Genomic DNA, 23,039 nt, shown 5'->3' with positions numbered 1-23,039 from the left:
AATCTGTTAGCAATGACATACATTAAAAGTTGTTGAGAGGAATATGATTTATCAGAGTTCTCTCTCTTTTTTTTTTTTTGTGAGGAGATCAGCCCTGTGCTAACGTCTGTCAATCTTCCTCTTTTTTTGCCAAGGAAGACGGCCCTGGGCTAACATCCATGCCCATCTTCCTCCACTTTATATGGGACGCCGCCACAGCAATGCGTCAATGCGCGCCCGGAATCAGAACCGGCGAACCCCGGGCCGCCGCAGCGGAGCTCGTGCACTTAACCGCTTGCGCCACCGGGCCGGCCCCCGGAGTTCTCTTTTGGAAGAACAGTCTGGCAGCAATGTTTGGGATGTAAGAGAGCATCCACAAGATGTAGGAGATAAGTTACTAGAGCTTTGCGGTTCACAGAGACTGTCATTTATCTGGATGAGGGCCTGGGTGGCACCAGCAGGAATGTGTATGGACACGGTAATGAGAGAGGAAGGGCAGGGGTGGATGTGAAGATGGGTCACTCACGATACTTAGAGTATGGAGTGAGATGAAAGCTATTGTTTACGGACTTCTAGGGGACAAAACATCCAAATTCTTGCTCATTTTCATCGTCTTTCCCGGCCACACACTGGACACTACAACATCATATCCTCTTAACATTAATTGAACTTTGGTAGCATGCATTTAAAGTCCCTCGTTGTCACAAACACAATCCATTAACTTTTATATATTACCTAATTTCTTTATCTTAGTAGTTTTCTTTTTTTTTTAATTCTAGGAAGATCAAGCCATTTCCTGCCTGTTCTGCCACTTCTTTTTCCTCTCCATGCCCATCCCAATTCAATTCTCAAGCTCATCTCTTAGCTTTATGAATTAGGAAAGCACAGCAGATTACCAACAAAATATACACCACTGGAAAGTACATTTCAAGACATCATAAACAATGAGAGGCAAACCCCCTTCTCCTTACTCATGGACGCACACAGAGCTAAGAGCATCCTCTTACAGTTTGGCCCAAAACTCACTGTCGTAACTCTCCTCTCACTTTTTTACTCATTGCATTTCCATTTCTTTTTAGTTCTCTGTGTGATCTGTGAGTTTTAGCTCCACAGAAGTGAAATTCACCATGTCCAAAAAAGTGGAAGGAAAGACCTTTGATGGCTAGCAGGATTCCTGGGATTTTCCTCTGTTCACCCAAACACAGACCTGCCTCCACTGTGGAGTTAAATGTGATATAAGTCTCCAGGTTGCCCAGGTGTATTATTATCAAAGACATCATACTTGAATCCTGTTCAGAGGAACTACACTATTTTAGTGCCTAATGCACCTATGAAGCCACATTGAAAATATACAACCATGTAAAGTATTTTATTTGTTTTTCTCTTTAATTATTTTAGTATGACATGAACACTTGATTAAAATTATTTCTGTTGTTGAATAATATACACACATATATTAAGGTCTATATTAGGTATTCCCACCTTAAGTCACTAAAACACTAGTGCAATTAAAATTACAAAATCTTTGCACACTAACCAGAACAGAGCCATATCTAATCTGCAAAATTGTGTGACTGTTTTAATAAAAAGAGAGCAGATATTACTATGAGATCTAAACATTTCTCCTTAACATTTTTGCCAGTGAATCTATGACTTTCTTATTTCTCAGGCTGTAGATAATTGGATTTAACAAAGGAATGATGACAGTGTAAAATAGAGAGTCCATCATGTCTTGATCTTCTCCCTGTGCAGATGTAGGGTGCACATACATGAAGAGAAGAGGGCCATAGTATAAAGAGACAGACAAGAGATGGGCGCCACAGGTGGAGAATGCTTTCCTGATGCCTTGTACAGACTTCCTTTTTAAGATTGTAAAGAGAACAAGTGTATAAGAGACAAGAACAGTCAGAATGGTGAACACCTGTATGGACCCAGAGAAAATAAATAGCATCAGAAAATTAATAGAAGGGTCAGTACAGGAAATCTTAAACAATGGTATAATGTCACAGTAAAAATGATGTAATATGATGGAATTGCAGAAAGTTAATCTGAATAAAAAACCTCTATGAATTAAGGCCTGAAGAAGGCCACCCAGAAAGGAGAAAACTAGTAGCCTGATGCATAGTCTATTGGACATAATCATTGGATAAAGTAAAGGTTTGCATATGGCCACATAGCGATCATACGCCATTGTTGCCAGCAGAAAACATTCTGTGGTTGCACTGATTACAAAGGAAAAAAATTGTATCATGCATTCAGGGAGAGAGATCATCTTACTTGTGGCAAAGAAGTTCACCAGCATCTTAGGGGTCACTGTGGAGGATAACCAAATATCCACAAGAGCCAAACTCCCAAGGAATAAGTACATGGGGATGTGAAGGTGAGCGTCATTCCATATGAGAGCAATCAGAACAAGGTTCCCCACGATGGTGATGAAATATATAAGCAGGAACACCAGGAACAGGGGGATCTGCCATTCTGGTTCATATGTAAGTCCTGTGAGAAGAAACTCTGTCAGCAACGTTGCATTTTCCTTTTCCATGTCCTCACTGGGTGCTGCCTGAAATGAAATGGAGTAAATGAAAAGTATATATATCACCGAGGATTTATAATGTGAAAATATGGGCAAGAAGAGTTGAAATAAAATTATCCACATCAGAATTTCACCTTAATTTTTTTTATTACATCTGTAATAGATGGAATCTATTTTGAGGGAATTGAACAAATGGGAAAAAATGGGATAAATTCAGTTCAAAAAATGTAATGAGCAGATTGAGAAAAAGGAAAGTCCTTCTAAGTATGTGCTAAATTTATGTGGGGAAACCATTGAGTATGACAGGGAAATTCTGTGTGGAACTGGATGTTGGGTCAAGGGAACAGAAGTCTGAAGGGCTTGAGTAATGGAATGAACACAACAACATGTGAGGGATCTTGAACTTTATTCCTCAGGCAATAAGTACACACTGAAAACTTAAGAGATGTGGAGTGTTGGTGTAAGATATTTTTGAAAATGAGTACATGGCAGTGTACAAAGTAAGCTGCTGGGAAGGAAAATTGGAGTCAGGAATATCAGTAAGGAAGCTGACACTCTTGTCCAAGGGTGGTTCCCGAGTTAGATTACACAAGAATTGTCTGAGGAATTTTTTGTGCAAAGATAGGTTGTGAGGTATTACTGCAGAAATTGATTCAATGTGTCAAGAATGGGGTCTAATATCTGCATTTTAGAAATGTTCTCCGAATGAATCAAATGCATAGTCAATGAGTGATATGACATTGGAGTAATGAGGAAGAATGAGAGATAGAGGCGAAAGAATTCAGAATATAGAGTCACTGGGACTTGAAGACATATTAGATGGGAAGGGGGTGGTGAGTGAAGGAGAGAGGAGACACTTGATGACTGGGTAGATGGTTATCAAAATTGAGACTGAGAACTCAGATGCAGCGGCCACTTTGTAGAGAGAGCATCCTCTGAACAGCCGGGTGAGATAGCTTACGAGTATGAGTCTACTAGAGCTTAATAGAAATCATGTCTTTGGAGTCACCAGGGTAGCTGAAGGCACACTTATGGGTGATCTATCCATTGGAGAGAGTGCATCGAGTAAAGAGAAAGATGTGGAAAGAAATTTGAGGAAGTTGTTAAAGAGGTTATAAAGTAGAGACATGGCATATATTATATGGCCAAAATCTAATCCCCTTTTCTACCACATAATCTTGGTGGCTGGCAGAGGCTACCACCACTCAAGAAGCAAAAAGAGCTGGCAACTGACTTTTTCATCCCCTGTGCACCTGGCCTGAGGGGACTTGCCCTAGATTTGGCTTATCAAACCCACTTAACTTACATTTGGAATATGAAAGATGGAGAAAATGGTACAAAAACATAGAGAATATTGGTCACAAAGGCAGCAATAGAAAGACTCCAGCAAATGCATCCTGCACCCACAGCACAGGCATTGGTCACTGTGAGCTGCTTTACAGGGTCTGCAGAAGTGACAGCCCCTCTCATTGAGTTAGTGTTGGGGCATGCTTTTGGCTGTTGATTGGCCCTTTTGCTTCCTTCCGTTCTGCCCATTTTTTCAGCTGATTCCTCCAATCTTTCTTGCATTTCTGTGGTAAAGCCAATTTCCATTCAATTAACTCATTTCCTGTTGCAACTAAGAGGCCTGGCTCACACCGAAGAAAGACTAGGGAGACACTAGATAAGGATACTGAGTGATCAGGGAAGCAGGAGGGAGACGGGACAGCTGAGTGCTGTGGACTTAGAGGGAAAGACGCTCAGGAAGAACGAAGGCAAGTACAGGTGAAATGCCAAATAAATGCTCTAGTAGGACAAGGAGCGCTCAGAGTTCACTGAGTGTAGACGTTAAGACATTGGTCGTGGCTTTAGTGAGAGCAGTTTCCATTTTGGGATAGACGTGAGGCCAGAAAATCATGAGAAGTGAAAGGGAAACCAGTGGGTGGAATGATACGGAGAACTCCAAGAAATGTGGGAACAGTTGGCATCTCTCTTCTTCTCCTAGACACCTGTAGGGTTGTTTTTCCTCTGGAACATTTTAATAAAAGTTTTCACAAGAGAGGAGAGGAGGTAAGGCAAGGAGAGGAGAGAAGGAACAGAAGTAGGAAGGAAATGTGTAAGAAAACAACACGGAGGTGAGTGAAGATGGAAAAGAACAGAGACGGATGGTCAGTGCAGGAAAGACCAGGAAGAGGGAGAGAGGAAGTCACTGACAGGCTGAGGGGAAGGGAGGGGCGGCTCCGAGGTTGGGGTGAGTGTTTGTTGTCACCCTGGTGTTGCTTAAGGTTGGCCGTCCTGAGAATCTTGTTTTTTTGCTTTTTTAAAAATCCAAAGTTTCTTTTCCTATGGAATTTGTGCATGAAGAAGAGACGTCAATTCTAAATTTCATTTTATAAATTTTGCGTTGTTCATAAATATATTGGTGCTGCTTGACAGTTCTTTCCGTATCTGAAAGCTGCTTTCTCTCTGTTGTTACGGCGATTAGAACTGACCTGCGCTTGTTCTACTCTAGAGCGCTCTCCTCTCCACCAGGTGTGGGGGTTTCTGTTTGTCTTGGGGTTTCTTTTTACCAGAATAAAACTGAGCCCAAACTGGATTCTGAACACAGGCAATACAAATAATTACATCAGTAATTCAGTTGTTAATTAGACTTTTATATGGAATGGCCTTCCTTCCCTGCAATCCCAATCACTAAAGAATCGAAAACCCTCCAAGTTACTTTGTGTGTGGGTACTTCTGAGTCATAAATGCTGGAAAGCATGGTGGAGGGACATTTTCTACATATTTCCTGATATATATATATAGTTGATATATATAAATATGTATCTAAATACTTAATGGTCTCCATATATGTACATTTATATTCTATAATACTCATATATATTTCTATGATGTATATACAAAATACTCAGTAAAATTAATGTCAGAAGTGGGTGAAAGGATAGAAGAGTTACTATTTAAGTGATTTATCTTAAAAGTTTTAACCACTGGTTAATTAAAGAGAATGAGTTTTTTTGTCCGAATCACCAGTATGATTTCTTATATAAAAATCATGTGAACTGAAACTTTAAACCCACGTTTAATTATTTAACTTTTTAGTTCACTAAAATTTACCTTATAAAATCATTATGCTTAGATTAACAAAATAATAAAACATTGTAGCAGGAACAATTCAGTCTTATACTATTTTACATATCCCAAAGTTAGTTATAAAATAAAATACACAATTAATTATTTTCTTCTCATTTCCACATGGCTATTTTGATATCTTATAAACCCAATATAAAATTATTATTAATTAAATACTATTTTAGATTCTATAAAAAATACTGAATGTTACAGAATTCATTTTTCTCTTACCCATATCTTGTAAGAAATTGTGGAGATCTGCTCAAAGAGTGAGGCTTTCTAATGCAGAAAAATATACAATAGCACAAGAATGACAATAACATAGGTAGTGACTCTTTGCACACTGATATATTTTGAAGGCTTCATTTCCCAAGCTCAGGAAAATGTTGTTTATGTTAATTTTCTCTGAATACAAGAGTCAACCAATTGAACAAATATGCTTTTGCCGGAAGAAGAAGGAGTGAAGAACTAAAATTCCCCTGATAGCGCCCGAGGATTCCCTTTAGGACAAAGCTAAGCTGTTGCTCTGGGCATTGTGGGCTTGGACATGTGTGAGAAGTCCAGGTTGTCCCACAGGGCATTACAGACTCTAAAATCATGAACATCAAGTCATTGTAGACAGTGCTAATTTTAACACTTGAAATTTCCACCACAGATGACATTCTGGTATGTTTATGCAAACTCCAGTTTATGTATAAATTTTGATGTTCTGAGAGCTTTGATTAGCATGGTCTTGTCTGAGCTAATCAATCACAATTTTAATAAGGCCAGAGCTCTACATTCCCTTCAGGAAACAACCCCCAGAATGTTGACCTCCTCATGCAAACTGCAACTCACATTCAGACCTGGACCTAACTCCCCTCTTTAAGCTGAAATCTGCTGAGAAATCTTACTGGGCAAAGGTCAGAGAGGAGCCAAGGAAAAACAACAGAGGACCACAGCGGAAGGAGGCCCAGATCAGAGCTTCCCAAACTTTAATGCCTGTGAATCTCTTGGAGGTCTTGTTAAAATGCAGATTCTGTGTCTGAGGCCTGGGTGGGGCCTGAGGGTCTTCATTTCTAACAAGGTGATGCTTGTGGACACCTGCCATCCACAGGGCCTTCTTCACTGGAGGACCTAGGTTATCAGAGAGCTAGGTCACTGGGGTAGCTCAACATGGTAAATGTAGCTGGCATGCCAAGAGAAAAGCAGGAGGAGCCAGGTGGGGTCTGGGAGGCCAGCCTGGGTGGGATCACAGGGGGTCTGGAGGCCAGGTCAGGGCCTTTGTGCTTTACGCCAAATTGAAGGAAAACTATTGAAGGATTTTGAACAAGGCGGTAATGTGTTCATATTTGCCTTTAAGCATTAACAGAGAAGTTGACAAGGAACATTCATTCTGAAAAGAATGACATTACTTTTCAGTTCTGGCTCCCTCCCTTCTGGTGTTTACCACGCATTCATGTGCACTGGCACTCTGATCAATCAGATGAAACCTGGAGGCATAGATAGACATAATTTCTTCTTAAAGCTTTAACTATAGAAGTCTCAGTTCACCAGGATAAGATAATTAAACAGAACATGTGCTCTAAGTATTTAAAAATATGTTTAAACAACAACGTGATTTCTCCATAACCCAATAGAAATAAGACAAGAGTCTTATTTTTCAAAGCATAATGAAAGGTTCTTAGTATTCTCATATACAAAAACATATTTCCAAGAATATCAAGATTTCTTTTTTTCCAATTCTTTGGAGCTTACTTGAAATATACTGCTTTCCTTGATATGATCTAGGAATTAATTAGATATTTATAAAAGTCAATTTACTTGACAAAGAACATGTCAAGAATTTTCCATGTTACTGTAGCACTAAGGCTTGGTAAATGCCCATAATGGTAACAGAATATTGTTCAGTACCTGCAGAAGGAAACTATATCTTCCAAGAAAGTTTGAAAAGGCATCATTGAAATTACACATGTAATGAAGTTAAATATAAAAGTCTTGGAAAAGGAATTCATGTTACCCATTATCTTTCTTATTTTTCCACTTAGCATTTCTCAGCCCACTTGACAGCTTGGCTTCTTGAAAGTGTCCCTCTCATGCTACCTTTAATTCCTTGTGCTGTGTACAGTATGACTCGGTGGTTATGAACGTGGTTGTGCAGCCAGATAGTCTGGTTTGGTCCCTGAGCTCTACCTTAGTATTTCTGTGGGCAAATTATGAAGCCTCTCTGTCCCTCATTTTTTTCACTGAGTTTATAGGAAATTAAAATATCGTAATGAAATTAAAAGACAGTAGATGTGCTGAATAGTTAAATGGATAGTGTTGAAGAGTATGTATAAGCTGAAAGAGTGTCTGAGGATTAATTTAAAAGAGAGTATAAAATGAGAGATGAGACAAGGGACATGAATGTGTCAGTCAGTATTTATTCAGTTGCAAATAAAGCATCTTTTCCAAACAAGCATAAACAGTGGGAAGATCTGTTGGATTATACAACCAGAAAGGATGGTTTATTCCAGAGACTCTGGGTCTGTTCCTCTGTGATTCCCTCAGCTGTGCTCACCCTTGTGGGCTGATTTCATCTCCAGGCTCGTTACTCTCTGGATGGCAGGATGGACGTAGCCTGTGGCAGATGTCATATCCACACACCGTGAAATTCAGAGGGACAAACACTACCCTTTTGAGGGATCTCTTCTGAAACAAAGGAAACATATTTCCCAGAAAATCTCCTCTTTTGTCTCATTGGCCCCCAAAAAGGCACATACTCTTCCCTTAGCAGACTTCTGGGATTCAGTGTTGCTATGGGTTGGGGGTGGGTGGTGCAGAAATACATAACCGGAATTGTGGTCCCCTTAGAAAAGAGAAAGGGAATGAATGCCTGCAAGTCTGACAGCTAAAAATATCCACTCAAATAGAGGGTGGATCCAGGAGACACAGCATCCATCTAATCCAGAGCTTCTCAAAATGTTTGGTATCTGAATTTGTTTACACTCGTAAAATATATTAGACCCTAAAGAGCTTTGTTTCTGTGCATTATATCTATCGGTATTTACAATATGAGAATTTAGAACTGAGAAATTAAAAATTACTTATTTATTAATTCATTCAAAAATCAAAATAATAAGCCTATTGCATATTAACTTAAATAATTATGTTAAAAACATACTGAAGGAATGTTTATTGAATGGGCAAATGTGGCAGGCACCTTATTCAGTATTGGTGATATGAGATCAGTTATGACATGGATGTTACTCACAGGAGGAGACAGGCCTTCACTTTATTACCCAAGAGTTACAAGTTACTTTCTTTTTTAAATGTTTCTTATATCTGCGCATTCCTTTCTTTTTAAAGTATTCTCCAGTTTCAGCTCCCATCATCTAGTATGTAAACTATTGAAGTTAGTCTCCTTGCTTCCAGCCTCTCTCCAATCAGATCAGTTTTCTGAAACTTACAATCATGTTACTCTGCTCCAGGAAGACTTCAGTGTCTGATGCCTCTAAGGTAAATTCAGATTCCTGAGGGTGGTATTTAAGATTCTCAATAACCTGATCCAGTTCCTCCCTTATTTCCCACACTCAGCAACAGCTCACTAACGGGTTTTTTAAACCATTTTTTAAGGCACATGTTACTTCTGATGTTACTTAAGAACTAAATACCCAGGCTAGAAGGATCTCCATTTTCTGACCTCCCAAGCGTGTGGGGAAAAGGGAGTATTGATTCAAATTCTCGCTCGGTTTGAAAGACCTCTATGAACAACTCAATATTTCAAAGTATGATATTTTTACTGAGGAAAAGCATGAAAAATCCTGTCTAACCAATTGGTAGGTAATATGTTTGAAAGGTCTAACTTAGTGCCTAGAACACATTAGGTTCCCAAGAAATTATTTTTTCTTTCATGTTTGCACACATAAGTAATCAATAAATATTTTTTTTAGATATTTAGAATTTTCACTATTTTCTGCCACATTTATGCTTGAACAGCACCTCCAGCTTTTTGTTAATGCTGTGAAAATATCAATAATTTACACTGGCATCAGCCCAGGTTGGTGGTATTCCTAAAAACAAACAAGTAATAATATCAAAAAAGAACCCCTTTATTTAGTACTATATTTAGGATTTCACTGTCCTTTATGATGAATAACTAATTAAACTATACTAAAATATTCAAATACATATGGATTTCAGTGTAAATAACATCATTTTCAACTACAGATTAATAATTCAGCAGTGCACAAATATTCTATTTCAGAGAACTGGAGAGTAAAACTACCATTAAAGATGAAAATGTTCTTGATTACAGAATACATATTATGTGTGAATTAAATTTCAAACAGCATCTCTTGAACAAAATCAAAGAAGTTTTGAATTAAATTTTTAAATATACAGTTTACTTTTAACATATGGAGTTGCTTAAGAAGGGTTTAATATTTGAGAACTTGGAATGTGCTGGAGTTTGTAAGATTATGTTTTGTGATTCCAGATATTTGCCGACAAATTAAATGGAGATGACCTTCTGTGCATACAGAATTCTATTCCTAGCATTTGTTGGGTTTGTTGAAAACTGTAACTCGCTATCCTCTGAAATAGGTAGTTACTAGTGTAACTAATTATACTCTGAAACGATTTGTGACCTCAAGAGTTACTATTTAGTTCACTCCTGATAGACCTTACTAGCTTAGATTTGGAACCAATGGTAGCAGAATCTCTCCTTTCTGAACTTATTTATTTGACTCATACACCATCATGTTTTAGTAACTTACTGTTTTATATACAAAGTGACCATTTTCTACTTCCTCTGTGTTCCTTGATTTTGAAAAAAGTTTTATCAAATTAAAATCAATTATTCCACAGAGGATATTTGTTTCACAATGTTATGAAATTATTTTCATAACTTTTTTCATAACATTTATTACTTCCTTATTTCTTAGACTATAAATAAAAGGATTTAATAAAGGAATTACTATTGTATAAAAAACAGCAACGGGTATATCTTTATCCCCTTCTTTAACTGAACTTGGTCGAATGTACATGAAGAGAAGAGAACCATAGAATATCGAGACAGAGAGAAAGTGGGATGCACATGTAGATAAGGCTTTACCTCTTCCCTCTTTGGATTTCATTTTGAAAATTGTGAAGGGGATGCAGAGATAAGAGATCAGCACTATGGTAATAGAGAAGATTTGGACTGACCCTGCAAAGGTAAATATCATCAATTGATTGATATAAGGGTCCACACAGGAGAGTCTGTATAATGGAAGAACATCACAAAAAAAGTGATTGATTTGATGAGACCCACAGAAAGTTAACCTAAACAGAAGCCCTACATGGATCATGGAATGCAGGTGTCCAGCGACGTAGGCCCCTGTGGTCATCCGAATGTAGAGTTTCTTCGACATCATGGTGTGGTACTGCAGTGGCCTGCAGATGGCCACACAGCGCTCATAGGCCATTGCCGCCAGGAGAAAGCAGTCCGCAGTCTCAGCAAGGCAGAGAAAATAAAATTGTGCCATGCATTCATAGAGGGAAATCATTGTGTCCTGTGAAAAGAAGTTCTCTAACATCTTGGGGGTAATGGCACAGGCACAGCAGGAATCCGTCAGAGCCAGGTTGCCCAGAAAGATCTACATTGGCGTGTGAAGACGGAGCTCCATAAAAATCAGTGCCACCAAGCCAAGATTTCCCACCATAGTGATCAGATAGATGGCAAAGAACACCACAAACAGGAGGGTCTTCAGCTCTGGGTGATCCGTGAATCCTGTGAGGATAAACTCAGTTGTCAAGGAGTGGTTATCTTCAATCATGTCCATCTTCTCTGTTGAGACAAGAATTATGGAGATATAAGATACTGATTTAGAGTATGTATAATAGTCTCTTCAAATTTTTCTTTTTACGGCAAGGAGAGGAGCTTCTTCTTTAAGCTTACCCTACTGTCTCTAGGATACAGGCACACAATCTCTCGGGAACATTCATTCCCCTAAAATGTTAGCTCCAGTGATCTCAACTCTGAAACTCAGGATTCCCAAGAATCTTTTGATAATTCCAGGGAGAATGCTTACAGTGGAAAAGGTTTGTCTTGATGAATTTATGCAACAATAGTGTACAAATTTAGTGTATCCATATTTTCTTCAGTGTTGCTAAATAAATTTCAGTGTTAGTTTATGTATTAAAGATCCTTAAAATAAACTTGAAATCAGTTTTCATTCATATACACACTTTTTGTGTGTGAGGAAGATCAGCCCTGAGCTAACATCCATGCCTATCCTCCTCTTTTTGCTGAGGAAGACTGGCCCTGGGCTGACATCTGTGCCCATCTTCCTCCACTTATTATATGGGACACTGCCACAGCATGGGCTGACAAGCAGTACATCGGTGGGCACCTGGGATCCCAACCCTGGGCCGCCACCAGTGCAGCGCACACACTTAACCACTACGCCACGGGGCTGGCCCCCGTATGCACACATTTTAACTGAAACAAGAAGTTTTCAATAGTCTCCCAGTGGAGTGAGTGTTTGGAAAGAGTATACAACAGATATATTAAATTTATATCTCATGAATTGTAAAAGAAAGCAAAGGATTAAGGAAAGGACTCTCGTCTTTAAAGAAAATTACTTTGGAAATATAAGAAAATAAATGTACATGGATTGTTACCTCTGTTGTCCCTTTTCCCAGGTTTCACACACATTTCCGTAAACAGTGACTTTGTCTTTGCCATTATTCCTGTTGAGTTTTCCCAAATACCAAAATCTTTTCCTTCTTCATGTAAAGCATAGTTTACATATAATTCTACTTAATACAGTTTTAACTAATTGCCCTAGAACGCACTGAACTCCATTTTCTGAATCCACGGGCATATTGTATACACCCAACACAATCTAGAATTGCTTGTATATACTCTACATGGCTTTTCGTTTCATATGTGTGTGCACAGTTTCCTTATTAGATTGTCGACATTTGAGGTGAGCTGTGACTTACAGTTCTTATAAGAGTTGTACAATGCTATAGACAAAAAGCGGTATTGATGCCAGTCCTGGCTCCGCCCCGAACACCTGGGATGGGTGAACTTGTTTTTAGTCCCTACCAATGGTCCTCAGTGACCTCTTTGGTTTCTGCAAGTTGAGATTGTCAATTTTGAAGAAGAATCTACAAAGGAAATTATTCAAAATTCATTATTTTAAAAAATTTAAGTATCATTCTTTTATCTGAATTGACGCACCAACTATTTTTCTGTTTCCTAGGAAAATTATGTAAGATTTTCTGAAGTATATCAGAGTAGGTTAAAAGCCAATAAAATTACACTTACCTTTATACTTTAGTTTTCTAACACTTAGGAGAAGAGAAAATCATTTAAATATTAATATGGTTTTTGAGAACAAAGTTTTTTTTCCACGAAAAGGCTATCTTCTGTCATTATTTAGTGATCCATTACGACATATTGACACTTGTGTCTCATCATATAAATTCTATGGTCACTCTAGGTTCATGTTTCCATAATTAAAATGTCCAAATAATGGCACAGGCTGAAAATTTTATTCATTTCTTTGTTTTAAAATATTAAATATAAGCCACTTAATTATTCAGCTAGAAATAACTTTCAGTGCATGTGCCTGAATTATTTAACAGAATTACTCTTTGTTCATACCTGTACATTTTGAAATTCTGCCTTATAATCAGAGAAGGTCAGCATGAATTGCAGTGAATTTTCTCATCCTAGTTTCATAGCCCTCAGTTTTGAGAATAGCGGGAACCATAAGTAGGAAGTTGAAATCTAAGAACAATGTAAAAATATCAAATAATTCAGATAAATATTTATGGATGCTAATATTAAAATTAACAATAAATTAGAATACTTCCCTTACCTAGATCCACTCAGAAGAGTTTGGTAACATCTTGTTATTTGTTTTATGCTGTTAGGTGTCATAAAATGTCAGATTATAAATTTTGTCACCAAAATATTTGGGATTAAAAGAAAGATTAGGTCTTTCTTTTAGGTCAGTGTCAATAATTATGTCCCTTACAATGCAAAGCTAAATTTTCCATCAAATCCTGAAGCGATTTCCCTGCACTGACATCAGTGTATTTCTATGGGGAGGTTCAGTCCCCAAAACAAATAAACTCCGTGACATTAATTAAAGATGCCTTGTGAGACAATGAGGTTAAGGCAAACGACCTTCACTAAAGTCATTTGATGATCATGTCGCTGGCTTTTATGTAACTGACCTCATTATACAATTCTGTTTATTATTCTGTGCATAAAATGTGAAAAGAGCAGAAATGAGCCTCAGATTGGTTTGACCTGTAACTGGAGGAATTGATGTGGTTTATGAAAGATGATTAGGATGTGGAGAGGAGAGTAAAAGGTGTGGTAGGTTCGGCCAGGGTCATCACCTTCTTCATCCTATGAATTGAATCTGCCCCACATCTTGCAAAATACTCATTGGAAACTTTGATATTATTATTTAGTCCCACATATGGATTACTGAAACACAACCTTACTTCCAAAGAAAGGAAGTCACATTTACATCCCAACAGGACCATACAAAGCAAAATAACTGTGGATCAATATACTCAATAAACTCAAGGAAAAAGTGTGAGCCAAGGATTTCATATCCAGATAAGCTATACTTTCCAGTTAATACATGTAGAAGGAAGCAGGGAAATAGAACACCACTATTAGAACACAATGGTAATAATTGCTGTAGGCAAGATGCCTTGGTGGGCAAAACTTTAAGGAAAAAAAGGACATTTTCAGAGTCTCTAAATATCCCTCCCAAATATTTTATTAATCACTGGGGTGGTCTCAACATATTTCCACAGCGTCTGTGATACTCCTCCCTCCAGGAGATACAGCACAGTCCCCTCCCCTGAGTGTAGCTGGACTTAGTGACTTGTTTCTAGTGAGTGGAGTATGAAAAGGGGAAATAGTTAACTCTGCAGTGGAGAAACTAGCAGACCCACCTTAACCCAGTGGTCAAGGTTAACATCACCAGTAATAAGTCATGTTGATGTCATGTACCCCGATATGATACAGTGAGAAGGACTCTTCACTTCTGTGATAGCCTCCTCAAAATCCATAACACAGGTCTAATCATGAGCAAATATCAGACCATCCAAAAATTTAGAGACATTCTATAAAATATTTGATCAGCAATCTTCAATATTGTCAAGGTCACGAGAGACAAGGAAACACTGAGAAACGGTCACAGATTGGAGGAAGACAAGGAGACATGAAAACTAAATGCAAACTGGGATCCTGGACTGGATCCTGGAGAAGAAAAGTGGCATTAGTGGGAAAACTGTTAAAATAGAAAATAAAGCCTGTAGTTAACATCCTTGTTTTGGTAAGTGAGCCGTGATTAATTAATATGCTAACATTGAGGAACTTGGGTGAAGTCTACATGGGAACTCTCTGTACTCTCTTTGTAACTCCTCTGAAAATCAGAAATCATTACAAAATAAAAACTTAAGAAAAAGTAAAAGAAATAAGTGGAGGAGAAGGGAGAGAGCTAATGTAAAATATGCTCATTGACTGCCACTTAATATGAATTGTAGACAAATAATATTATTCAAAGCTGACAAACCAAAAATAGCATCATAAATACAGAACAAGAGGATTGGATATGTGATAAAGGTCTTAACATAAGGGTAACAACTAAAACAAAACATAAATCGTCTAAAACAAAAAAAAGAAATGCAAGAAATAAAACAAGCTGTATAATGAAACAGTAAAGATAACCTAATACAGCTGGTAAATGCTGAATGAAATAATATGAGAGAGTTTGGATCAAATACATCAGTCATAAAAATTAATGTAAATGGAATTAATTTACCTATTAGAATAAAAAGATATTCAGATTTGCTCAAGAAGGAAAACTCAGTTCTACACTTTGTACAAAAGCTACAACTGAAATGATGTGATTCAGAAAGGCTACAAGTAAAGTTCAGAGTAGAGATGTGTCAGAGAAAACGTAGGAAACAGTTTAAACACCCACTCATAGGAGACCAGATGTCCAGGTCCTGTTGTAAAGTAAAACAAAAAAACTTCAAAGTGTGCATGTGTGTGAGTATGTGTGTATTTTGTGTGTGTTGTGTATGTATATGAGTGTGTGTGTATATGCATGCTAACATTTGAGTAAGAAAGAAGGGGGAAAATAAGATGTAGATATGCATGCATGTTTGTGTATATGTTTTCTTATTTTTTCAAAGAGAGGAAATATAGACCAGAAACTAGTGAACATTATTGCTTAGACATTAAAGATGTCTAATTCCCTTTCTGAGAAAGGAAATGCACAGGTGTAGCCTAGACATCTTGTACAATCAGAGATGACTGCAGTCCTATCAGAAGGACTCAGGAACCATCTTGAAGTTTTTGAGCTGAGTTCCTGCTAGCCAAAGATGAGACAATTTTGGCATCAAAGTGAATAATAATTATAATGGTTTTAACCTGATAAAATGTATTCAGATCTATGAGTTCATAATGACAATTTTTTACACGTCAATGATCTTCACAGGGTATTAGGAAACAACTTATTCTGAAAATTGCTAATTAGATTCATTTCTTCTGCTTTTTCTCTGTGAATTTCATCTAGTATGTACTCTCAGCTTTGTTTTCATTGAGGAAGGAAAACTGTGAATCTTTAAAGTAAAAGAAAGAAGGCGAGAGAGAGAATGGGAAAGAGGGGAAGTGAGGGAAGAATGGAAAAGAGAAAGAAAAGAATGGAAAAAGAAAGGAATGGAAAAGTGAAGAAATATGAAAAGAGAGCCAAGCAGCCAAGGAAAAAAGAAACAAAGAATGCACCACTGTGTAGAAAAATTAATTTTAAAAAATTCCAGATATTCATTCTGAGATTTTATAAAGCCAGTGATAAGGAAAGCTTCTAAAACTTTCCAAAATCAACAAACGAATGGGATCAGAGTGACATGCAATTTCTCCAAAGCAATATGGCTTGCTAGACTATAAAGGAAGAATGCCCTCAGTGTTCATAAGGAAAATTATTTCAGGTCTAGAATTCTATAGAAACCAAGCTATTAATCACGTGTGAGGAAAGAACAAGATCATTGCAACATGTCTTGGCTCTAAATCTTGACTGGCAAAGAGGCAATCAGGAATTCTTAGCAAAATGAGAGGATGAACATGAAAAGGAAGACAGAGAGCTTGGACACTGGGCATCTAACACAGGAATTCAGTGAAGGGAAGTCTCAGCAGGACAGGTGAGCACTGGGCCGGGACAGCAACTTTTGCAGACTGGAACAGGAGGATGGAGAGCACCAGGAGAAAGTCTCAAGGATGAAAAAAAACCAAAAGATTGTTTAATACACTTGACTTTTTGAAGGAGATATTTGATAGCCACATGATGGATCTAATTGAACAAATGGGAAAATAAATTTTTATTAACTTTTTAAAAAAATCTCAAAGTCATACATAAAAGAAAATATAATCAAGGTACACTAGTTGTCAGCAGTGGAAAGTATTTGCGTGTCTCTGATAAAAACTGATTATTGAATTATCGAAAATTGTGATATACTGTCCAGGGTGAGCGAAATGGGAAGGTGTTAAATAAATAAATAAATAAATATTCATTTACCATAACAGGAAGTTGATTAATATGTCTACAGTTAATACTAAGAGACACAAAGGCAAATTTTAAGAGAAATAGTTTTCTAAACACAATTAGAATTTGGTTGTAGCTGAAATTCATAGGTCATGGCAAACGGAAGACTATAGTTTTTGCAATACGCCCTTTAGTACTCTATTTAAAATTGGTTTCTGAATAAAAATGAAAAAGAAATAAAGGACAACAGCAGGGGAGAACAGCTTGAAGCTATTGATGTTGCTCAGGTGAGGGATGATGGCAGCAGGGAACTGTGTGAAATAGCGTAAATGGAGAGATTTGGGCACATTTCAGATAGATTTCAGGGATAGAGTCGACAGATTTTGTGAAAACTTGGACGCACAAGGAAATGGAGATTACTCCTAATTTCTTCCTTGCCCAACTGCTTGGAAGACGCTATCATCAAGATGGAGAAGACCAGGGAGAACTAAGTTTACGGGAAGATTCAAGAGTTCCCTTTTGTTCATGTTAAATTTGAGATGTCTTTGAGACATTCAAATAATTACGTCCTGTTTGGCAGTTGAATACACGAGTCTGGAGATAGTGGACAGGACAGAGCTGGAAATAACATTCTGGGTCATCTTCATACTGATGATATTAAAAGTCCTAAAAAATAGATGGGGTCACATAGAAAGAAAGAATAAAGAGAATAGAATAAAGAATCTTATATCTGAACCTTATAGAATCCTAACATTTAAACTTTGAGTAGAAGCAGAAGAGTTTTCCCCAATCATAATACATATTACTACTTAGTTTAATTACTTTTTAAAATGTCTCTCTTTCCTACTAGAATATAAGTGTAGAGACTGATACTGTTGTGTTTTTGTTGTGCAGACCAGATAGGCTGGAAATAGACCTCTCTGTGATGCATGTGTATGTGAGTGTATGATTGTGCATGAACAAAAAGAAGGCATAAGAAATCAATGAGTAGGGGAAGAGTTGGTTAATAAATGCTTTTGGAATGACTGTTTAGCCATAAAAAATCAAACTTTATTTCTCATTTCACAGCATTCTAAAACGAATCCCAGTTGAGAAAAAGTGCTCTGTATAATAATTTAAGCTATGAGAAAAGAAAAAATACAAATTATGCTTATAAAATATCTCTGAATGAGAGGGAACTTATAAATTTTAACAAAAATGGAAGAGATAAACAGTTAACCATTTGATCTGGGACCATTCACTAATCAATCCTTTCTTTCCTCATTGATTTGTGATCTTCTTATTCTAACTGGGAGTTTACTTCAGACAATTTGGTTTTTTCCATTGATCTATCAACTGATTCTTGATTTTAAACCACACTGTTTTAATTATTGGAACTTCATCATATGTTTTAATATATAATACATCAAGTCTATTAGTTTTGTTGATTATTCTTTTTCTAGAGAAATTATAGAATTATTTTGCCAAAGGAAGTCTTCCTTGGATGTTGATTTGAGTTAAAATAACTTGTTGATTATTTTTGGTGATACAAGCCAAATAAAGTTGCATCTTCAATTTGTGCCACATACTAAATAAATTCCAGGCAGAATCAAGAGTGGTGTGCAAAAATTTACCTATCAAAAAAAGAAGGAGAGGGGGCGGGGGGTAGAGAGAGAGAAAAAATAAAGAGAGAGATAAAGAGGGAAAGAGAGAGAGAAGGAGAGAGAGAGAAAGAAAGAAAGAGGAGAGAGAAGAAGGAAGGAAGGAAGGAAGAAGGATGGAAGGAAGGAAGGAAGGAAGGAAGGAAGGAAGGAAGGAAGGAAGGAAGGAAGGAAGGAAGGAAGGGAGGAAGGGAGGAAGGGAGGAAGGGAGGAAGGGAGGAAGGGAGGAAGGGAGGAAAGGGAGGAAGGGAGGGAGGGAGAAAGGAAGGAAGGAAGAAAGAAAGAAAGAGAAAGAGAGAGAGAAAAAGAAAGAAAGAAAAATGGGAGGAGAAAAATGAGGAAGAGGAGGAGATAGAAGAAAAAGAGTAAAAGAAATATCATTTAATCATAGACCTCAGATTAAGAAAAGAAATTCTAAACAAAAAAGCATGAAGGATCACATAAGACAACGTTAATAAATACAAGTATAGCAAGTTAAAGTGTTTACCAATTATAAATAATACAAACAGATATGAAAATACTATGAACACAGAGAGAAATTATTTGCCACAAATAGCTACAACATTTTAATATCTTTTCTCTATAAAGTGGGAAAATTAGGATATATAGGAAATACAAATTAGGAAATAAAAGTAAGACAAAGGAAAAATGAACAGATAATTCATAGAAGTAAAATGGCCAATAAACACATAGAATATTAATTTCACTATTATTCAAAAATATAAAAAATAAAACAGAGTCTTCATTAATATGTTTTTAAATGGTTATTGAGTGTTTACTATGTAAGTTACTGTTCTGTATTCCATAATACATAACATGATTGATCCCTTCAGAAAGGTAAAGGACCTTCATCGTACTTCAGGTTAAAGGAGATCTTAAGCTACTGTAGCCAATTTCTTATAATTCATTGTTAATTGTTCTACAAAATATATATGTAACTGTGTGTGTGTGTATTCCTTCTCATTCCATTTTTTCCACATTCTTGGAGTCTTGTATATACCAAACTTCATTACTTTAAATATAGATTGCTGCAATTACTTTGCTTCTAGTCTCTCTCTTCCCAAACTAATTCACATATGTCTGCCAGGTCAGTTTTCTGAATGAAAATGGTCATTTCAATCTCCTACCAGGAAATTTTAAATGTTTCAAACACTCTACATAGGATCAGATATAATGTCTTCCATTAACTAGACAAGGTTAATCAAGGCTGACTCTTTTACATGTTTAAACATTTAATTTTGATGCTATGTTGATTTATTAAGGTTCGGAACAATAGTCGGACACAATTGCATGAGAGTGATGAGAATTGATAAGGAAAGTTATCATTGATTTACTGATCAGTTATCACTGACATTCTGGGAATGGTGGAATTTGGATTAATATTTGCCAGACAATTTTTAAATTCCATTCATATATCTTTTAATAAACACAGTCTAATGATTTACATATTAGTATTATATGTAAAAATGTATTTTTCGTTTCCTACCTCACTTATCTATAAAACATTTTAATAAATTAGAATCGGTTTTCCACAGAGGATGAAGTCTGTTTCAGAATATAATTCCACATAATTTTTCTCAGAATATTTATCACCTCCTTATTTCTCAGGCTATAAATAAAAGGGTTTGATAAGGGAATTACTATTGTATAAAAAATCGTCACTGGTATATCTTTATTCCCTTCTTCAAATGGTCGAATATACATGAGGAGACAAATGTAGAATATTGAGACAGAGAGAAAGTGGGATGCACAGGTAGAAAACGCTTTGCCTCTCCCCTCTTTGGACTTCATTTTGAAAACAGTGAAAAGGATGCAAATATAAGAGATCAAGATGGTGGCAATGGTGAAGATCTGAATTGGCATTGAAAAGATATATATCATTAGTTCATTGATAAAAGGGTCAGTACAGGAGAGTCAATAGAGTGGAAGAATATCACAGAAAAAGTGGTCAATTTGATGAGAACTGCAGAAAGTTAACCTTAACAGAAGCCCTACATGGATCATGGAATGCAGGTGTCCAGCGATGTAGGCCCCTGTGGTCATCTGAATGCAGAGTTTCTTCGACATCATGGTGTGGTACTGCAGTGGCCTGCAGATGGCCACATAGCGGTCATAGGCCATTGCCGCCAGGAGAAAGCAATCTGCAGTTTCAGCAAGGCAGAGAAAATAAAATTGTGTCATGCATTCATAGAGGGAAATCACTGTGTCCTCAGAAAAGAAGTTCTCTAACATCTTGGGGGTAATGGCACAGGCACAGCAGGAATCCATCAGAGCCAGGTTGCCCAGAAAGATGTACATTGGCGTGTGAAGACGGCACTCCATAAAAATCAGTGCCACCAAGCCAAGATTCCCCACCATGGTGATCAGATAGATGATAAAGAACACCACAAACAGGAGGGTCTTCAGCTCTAGGTGATCTGTGAATCCTGTGAGGACAAACTCAGTTGTCAAGGAGTGGTTATCCTCAATCATATCCACCTTCTCTGTTGAGATAGGAAATGTAAAGAAATGAGATTTTAAATTAGAGTGTGTCCAATTGTCCCCTCGAATTTCCCCAAGTACAAAAAGAAGCTCTTCTTCAATCATCCCGTGCTGTCTCCTGATGAGTAGCACACGCACAGTAGATCAAGTCTGTGAGGACTGAAGTATCACAGAGTGTGTACACAGGATTGTCTAGAAATGCCCATGTGAATTCCCAGGACAGAAAGCTTTTGCTGCATGCATTATCTAATGCTGACGTACAAATTCGTAGTCAGTATATACAATTTGCATTTCCAAAATTAGAAGACATTTTCTTACGATGTCTTTTTCTCCAGGAAAAAAATAAAAAGTTTTAAATCCTATACTATGGGATTAATGTAATGTTTGAAAATAAATTACTTTAGACATTTTAAATGTCTAATTTTTAAAACTCCACAGAATCTCAGTGGGTTTTAAAAATGGTTTCTCTAGTTTAGTATTCCTTCATGGATAAGCTTACCAAGAAATATTTTCAAGAAAGACCCATTTATCCTTTAAGACAGGATAAGAATACAGAACATCTTTAAATTTCCTGAATAAGTTAATTTTGATACCACTTACATTTAATTCAACACATTCTGGATCCTACTCCTGTATTGGTCTGACACATTTCCCCAAGAAGTTATTACTCTTAATTATCCATTTATCCTAATACTTTCTGTCTCTAGTTTCAAGTGTCCTAAATGCATGTCCAGCATTATGAGATTTGGTTACCAAGTCTCCATTCACAGTGTTTATATTCCTCATGATAAATACCCATCCTACACTCTCTCATACTTCTACAGAAACTCACGTCCTCATTTTTGCTGAATCCCGTGGAGATTCTACATTTATTATATGATTATTTATATTTATAAACTCACTATTTACTCCTAATCCACTATATATTTATTGGAATTCGATGATGACTCAAGTTTATTATATATTTATTATAGTTTAGCAATCATAATATTACAAGAAATATAGGTTTTAAGGAACTCTAAAATCCTCTTTCTTTTCTTCCAGAAATTGCTAAAAGTGTTTGACCTCATCATTTTTCAGATAGACAATTTTGGAGAAGAGCCTGTTGATTCTTCAAAGTACATTGTTTTAAAAATATATTTTGGTTAGTTTTTTTTCCTCTGCTTCTTTTCCTTATCTAAACTCAATTTAATATGCTGTTTTTCTATTTTCTCACATAATATAGTAAGGTTTTCTGGAGTTTTCTCACTAGAGAATTGTAATGAAATGAATAAAATGTTTGCTCTGTATATTTTAAGTCTATAACACTTTAAAAAAATCTTTCAGAATAATAGTATTTTGCAAAAACTTAGTAAAATTATTCAAAGATAGCTTTTTATCATTATTTAGTAAGGCCCAATGGTAAATCAACTGAAAATACTTTGTGGTCTCTGGGTTTAGTTACTAATAATCACAATTTTATATAGAAGATACTGGATCAGAAGAAGAATGAGTGAAAACTCATTTTCTCTCCCCCAATTTGAAATATAAATATTCAACTGAATTAGAAATCAGTTTTACTTTACCTTCCAGAATTACTTTACAAAGTCATTTACAGCCTTACCTGTGTATTTACTGATAGGGCAATGGTACTTTTGAACTCAGAATAGGTCAGAATCATCCACTGTGCTGTGTCTCATTAATGCTTTCCACAATGTCTTCAATTTAGAGACAAACCAAACAGTTATTAAGTAGGTAAAATGCATAACCAATTAAAAATGTTGAAGTACTTTA

General features: G+C 36.6%; 3 protein-coding genes across 3 annotated transcripts; all 3 read right to left on the bottom strand.

Moving 5' to 3' along the window:
* Window positions 1-1,591: 1,591 nt before the first annotated feature.
* Window positions 1,592-2,524, bottom strand: LOC101403613 (olfactory receptor 5H2-like). Its single transcript, XM_004439933.2, has one exon. It carries the CDS (start codon window positions 2,519-2,521, stop codon window positions 1,592-1,594), a length of 930 nt encoding a protein of 309 aa, XP_004439990.1. The 5' UTR covers window positions 2,522-2,524.
* A 7,943-nt stretch (window positions 2,525-10,467) lies between these two features.
* Window positions 10,468-11,412, bottom strand: LOC101403354 (olfactory receptor 5K1-like). Its single transcript, XM_014794958.2, is given in 1 exon segment — window positions 10,468-11,412. A coding segment is annotated over 1 exon segment (936 nt). The 5' UTR covers window positions 11,404-11,412.
* An 8,888-nt stretch (window positions 11,413-20,300) lies between these two features.
* On the bottom strand, window positions 20,301-21,257 carry LOC101392476 (olfactory receptor 5K4-like). The gene is given in 1 exon segment (XM_014794946.1): window positions 20,301-21,257. A coding segment is annotated over 1 exon segment (957 nt).
* Between the last annotated feature and the right edge of the window lie 1,782 nt (window positions 21,258-23,039).

The sequence above is a fragment of the Ceratotherium simum genome, chromosome 15, assembly GCF_057802395.1.
Source record: "Ceratotherium simum simum isolate JZ-2026a chromosome 15, ASM5780239v1, whole genome shotgun sequence".
NCBI lineage: Eukaryota > Metazoa > Chordata > Mammalia > Perissodactyla > Rhinocerotidae > Ceratotherium > Ceratotherium simum.
The sequence above is the reverse complement of the archived record's forward strand: the minus strand, read 5'-3'. Positions and strand labels throughout refer to the sequence as shown.

Coding starts and splice junctions, on each gene's coding strand:
- LOC101403613 (XM_004439933.2), bottom strand. CDS start 2,521: ATGGAAAAGGAAAATGCAACGTTGCTGACAGAGTTTCTTCTCACAGGA.